Raw genomic sequence first — 5,106 nt, forward strand, 5'->3', positions numbered from 1 at the left:
GCGCGTTCGGACCAATCGCCGCCCACCGCTCGCGCTCGGGGCCCTCCCACCGGAAGCGGAAGTGGCACACGGCAAAGATGGCGGCGCTGGCTAAGATATGTGAGCGAGGGGTGATGTCCTGAGGGCTTGGGGGAAAGGGCGTCAGGGCGAGGGGAGGGAGGCTGAGCTCGCCACGGAGGTCATCCCAGATATATCAACCCGCGGGAAATATCTCCACTATGAGGACAGGGTGAGGGAGTTGGGGCTGTTCAGCCTGGAGAAGAGAAGGTTATGTGGAGATCTCACAGTAACCTATCAGTATCTGAAGGGGCAATAGGGCAGCTGGAGAAGGATGCTTTTTAGGAGTTGAAATTGAACGAGGGGAAATTTAGGCTAGATATTAGAAGTTTTTCCCTGTGAGGGTGGTGAGACGTTGGCACAGATTACCCAGGGAGGCTGTGGCTGCCCCAACCCTGGCAGTGATCAAAACCAGGTTGGATAAAGCCTTGAGCAACCTGATCTAGTGAGGAGTGCCTAGGGCAGGGGGTTAGCACTAGATAATCTCTAAAATCCATTCCAACCCCTAAAATTCTCTGATTCTGTATCACTGCTGTTTGGGGTGGAGACCTGGGCGGGTTTGTGTATGTGAAAGTGTAAGTGTAATTCGCCCGTTTAATTGCCTGTAGTTTTAAGTCTCAGAGGGTTTAATTTACTTAATGGCTCATCCCCTGGAGTTAATGGGGGTTTGTAGAGCAGTTAGCCTTTTCTCAGCAATGTTTCTAGGTCACGGTGTAGCTGTGGTGATTTAATTAAGGTTGAATTAATGCAGTGGTTATATGTATATGTATCATAAGCTGAGTAGGTTATGATAGGCACTGTTCTGGACTAACCTGCTGCTTCAGTGGCTAAAGAGAGGGATTTAGATAAATTGTATTTACCTGCTAACTGCATGAAAAGAGGTACTGAAGAAATCATAGAATCAGAATTTTAGGGGTTGGAATGGACCTTAGAGATAATCTAGTCCCAACCCTCTGCACTTGGCAGATTTTGATGATGCTGATTTGGGTTGGAAAGGACCTTAAAGACCATCTAATTCCACCCTCCTGCCATGGGCAGGGACAGCTCCCACTAGCCCAGGTTGCTCCAAATCCCATCCAACCTGGCCTGGCACACTTCCTGTCCTGTTATCCTTTCCGTCTGACAAAAGGAATTATGTGTAATAGTTTCTCCAGCTGATGTTGTTCTTGCTCCAAACCTAGTTCTAAGCCCTCCCCAGACGAGCCTGGCTGCTGTCAGATGGGCTTCTAAGAAAACAGGAGGCAGCTCAAAAAATTTAGGTGGTCGCAGCCCTGGGAAACGCTATGGATTCAAGAAAGTAGAAGGTAGGTCTGAGTATCTGCTGAGCCTTATTTGCATTTCACTGGGTGAAAGGAACAGCTTCTCCCTGGTATGTGTCAGTGAATGTTTCAGGAGGAGGTGGGCAGGGCACTGTGCCAGGAGAAAGGAAAGGGGAGGCTCAGTGGAACCCTATGATCAAGGGTCTCTGGTGGGAGGGCAGGGTGAGTCAGCCTCCCACCTCCTGAGGCCACCAGCCAAAAATGCCTCCAGAACATGTATTTTGGTTCTCACTTGGCCTCTCCAGAGCCCCCAGGAGGAGGATACACCATGAGACACCTCACAGCCACAGTGTACCTTCTCCCTACGCTGGGTGGAAAAGCTGAGCATTTCCAGTGTTTACAGTACAGGGAATTATGAGGCTTAGCAGAAGCCAAAGTACAGATTCCTGCAGCTGAGTGCTTAATAATTATTAGCTTTGCTGATGGAAACATATAGATGCAAAGGTAATAAAACAAATGCCTTCAGCAACCAGAAAATGCCTCATACCCTAGGAGTAATCTTTTTAGAGACTTGGCCTTTTGCCATGGGAGATCAGTTGCCTTTTATTTCTTGCAAACAGCATTTTGGTTTGGATACTTTTAGCACTTGAAGTAATTTTTCCTTAGAAAATTCCCACAGAAAGCTTAGGATTTTTAAGTCCCGAGACCATTTGTGTTCTGCCAGGGCTTCAGGGAGCTGTTTCTCTGCAGTCTGACTCTGTCACTCTGTTACAGGTGAATTTGTCCATGCAGGCAACATTTTGGCTACACAGCGGTTGATACGTTGGCATCCTGGCGCCCATGTGAGTCCTTTTCCCTCTCTTCCTTGGTTCCCAGGGAACAGCAGCCCATCATGAAGTCCCACACTGGCTGCCTCCTCTCCTTCAGTCTCATTCTTAGTGTTCATCCCTACACCTGACACTGGGACTCTGGGGGAAGGTCTGCAAGTTAGGGATGTCCCAAACCACTTCTGTGACCTGACTGGGAGCTTGTGCTTTAGGGTGGAAAGGGTGTCTCCTCCCTTGCACTGAGCACCATTGCACACTGAGTGCTGGAAGCAAGTTGTGTGGTTTTCTTGTATTTTAAAATACAAAGCAACAGATGCTGTTGAAGCTGAGATATGAGAGGCAGGCCAACGATCAGGTCTGCTTTAGTGGTGGACCTCCAACCTCTCCTAACACTCCTCCTCCTCTCTCAGGTGGGGATGGGCCGTAACAAGACACTCTATGCCTTGGAGGATGGGATTGTGAAATACACCAAAGAGGTCTACATACCTCCACCCCGCAGCAGCGAGAGCAGGGAGGTGATCTGTCGTCTGCCCAAAGGAGCAATCCTCTATAAAACCTTCATCAGTGTCATCCCCTCCACAGAGGTAGGAAGCTTCAAACTGGTCACCATGCTCTGAGGCTCCTGCTCCATAGGGATGGATGGAATGGACAGACCACTACAGCTGGACTGACGTCTGAGGATGGGAATATTCTAGCTCCGAAGATACCAGTTTAGGACTTGTTTTTTCTCCTAAAGCACATGTGGTCAGTGTTTAGGCACTGGGATCACCTGCTGACATTTGTAAGTGTGTTGAATAAATGCCATGAGGCAGCTGAAGGTCTTGGCTGATCACAGAATGTGTTACCATGTTCATTTAGTCTCTGGACAAACTGTTCCGTTGTGCCACTGGATGAGTTCCCTCTGCGATCACTTATGTCAGTATTTGTCCCACTAATTATTCCCTCTATTTTTACTCATATTTAGTCATTACTGTTCTCTTTGTACCTTAATTCACAATACTGCAGAACAGATCCTTTTCCATAACACTGTGTCCCAGGAGGCTGGGCTTGTCCTTCTGTCTAACTCTTAGCCTCAATGAGTGTTCCATTCAGTGGCCACATGAGGCAAGTTCACAGGCACAACACTAACTCATGACTAGGTTTAGGAGGCCTTGGTAAGATGCCCAAGTCTGGGCTGGTATTTGAAGCTCAGCAGCTGGAGGTGTATCAAAGCCATAATCCAGGAGACTTATCCTTTTATCTTTGAGTCATTACATGACATTTTTGAGCTTATATTGCTCAGAATAAAGGAGCCCAAATACCTTGAGGCCAAACTGATCTCATTTTATCTACAGGTTTGTAAACTATTTGAAACATTGACTCTGCAGTAAAAAACAAGTTATCAAAATGAGTGGTGTAAGGACACCAGTGTTGATATTATCAGACAATACTTCTGCTTTGCAGAAGATCAGGTGAACCGAGTCAGCCACGTGTCCACCTGTGCTTCACATTCTTCATGGAGACCACCAGCTGTTCTGTCCACACACTTGTCCTCTCCCAGCCTGCAAATCCAGTCCCACAGTTCATCTTGGTGGTTGGCATTTGCATAGAGCAGGTGACACAACCCCTGGAGCCTCTCCAAATCCACGTCTGAGGTCTATATAACGTTGCTGTTGGTCTCAGAGCCCTATTGCTGCAAGAGCATACAGCAATGCTCCAGTGCAGATTCATTCTGCTGCTCACAGGTCAGGATTGCCACCTAGCAACCAATACACTGATCCAGTAAAACACTTGATAACCTAAGAAACAAGTGAAGCAGCATAACACAACCACTGTCTGAGGTCTGGGCACATCCAGCAGTGCTGCCTCACAGAGGTACAATATTCTGCTGCCTGAGGAGCTATGGCAGAGCAGACCTTCACCTTGACTTTGCTCCGTGCAGTTCCAGCAGCTTGTCCATCACCTTTGGTAAGTGTTTGCCAGGGAAGAGCAAGCAGAGCTCCCAGGCAGCTCTGCTCAGCACACAATACCCAGCAGAGGCTCTGTGGTTGTCCTTGTGCTGCAGGAGGGTCTGGCTTGCCTGTGTCTTGGCTGACTGTGGATCTGGGTGAAGGTTTGGCCGTTCCCTGCAGAGGAGAACGATGTCACAGGCACTTCTGTCGCTGACAGCACGGGTAGCAGCAGTATGCTGAGACCTTACACCGCAGTGTTTCGCTGAGTTTGGTAGCTGAGAGTGGCCTGGAAAGGGTCTGGAACACCACGTCTGTCCAAGGTCTCTGAGCTTATTCCTGAGAGAGCTGGAGGATGCCTCAGAGCATGCTCATAGGGAGGCGGCATCTATTGAGTAGAGAGGAAGAGCATTACGGCGGATCAGAAATAACCAGGAGATTATCCCACCTCTTCTTACATCCTTCTTACTGGATGACAAGGCTCACAACCACCAGCAGCCTGAAATTAAACCCCCACAGCCCCCAGCACAGCTGGCTGCTGCCTGGGGAGCACCTGGGAGACGTGGGCTTAGCACCAGTCTGCAACGCAGCATGATAGGAACCTGCTGGAGAGGCACATTCCTCTCTCCCACACTGTGCCGGTTCCTGCTCTTCCCTGTTCCCTTTCAAGGACTTGGCACAAGGCCAGAAAAGACTTGACTTGTTAGAAGAGGACTGTTGTTTTATTTTCTTTGACCAAGGAAAAAATTACTGGGATTTATATAAGCATCTACAAACCAGGCTTTCTACCTTTCTCCTTCCCCAGCAGCAGAGAGGAACCTCCACACCTTATTTTGGCAGAGCTAGGCTATCTTTTTCTCCACGAGTGACAGGAGTGGCACAGGGATGTTGTGGAAGAGCTCCCTTTGCAGTTCCTCTACTTCTTGTCTTTGTGGCTTTGCTCTCCTAAACCTCAGTGCTCTGGTTTCACAGAATCACAGTGTGGTTTGGGTTAGAAGGGACCTTAAAAATAGTCTTGTTCTAACCCCCTGCCAT

At 48.6% G+C, this 5,106-nt stretch overlaps 1 protein-coding gene across 1 annotated transcript; it reads left to right on the forward strand.

Moving 5' to 3' along the window:
• The first annotated feature begins 77 nt into the window (after positions 1–77).
• MRPL27 (mitochondrial ribosomal protein L27) lies at positions 78–2,782 on the forward strand. Its single transcript, XM_009083105.1, has 4 exons — positions 78–99; positions 1,239–1,361; positions 2,091–2,158; positions 2,554–2,782. Exons 1-4 carry the CDS (start codon positions 78–80, stop codon positions 2,758–2,760), a joined length of 420 nt encoding a protein of 139 aa, XP_009081353.1. The 3' UTR covers positions 2,761–2,782.
• The last annotated feature ends 2,324 nt before the right edge of the window (positions 2,783–5,106 follow it).

Source organism: Acanthisitta chloris, unplaced genomic scaffold, assembly GCF_000695815.1.
Source record: "Acanthisitta chloris isolate BGI_N310 unplaced genomic scaffold, ASM69581v1 scaffold28429, whole genome shotgun sequence".
Classification (NCBI taxonomy): domain Eukaryota; kingdom Metazoa; phylum Chordata; class Aves; order Passeriformes; family Acanthisittidae; genus Acanthisitta; species Acanthisitta chloris.

Coding starts and splice junctions, on each gene's coding strand:
- MRPL27 (XM_009083105.1), top strand. CDS start 78: ATGGCGGCGCTGGCTAAGATAT. Junction 100..1,238: donor GGCGGCGCTGGCTAAGATAT/GTGAGCGAGGGG, acceptor CTCCAAACCTAG/TTCTAAGCCCTCCCCAGACG. Junction 2,159..2,553: donor GTTGGCATCCTGGCGCCCAT/GTGAGTCCTTTT, acceptor CTCCTCTCTCAG/GTGGGGATGGGCCGTAACAA.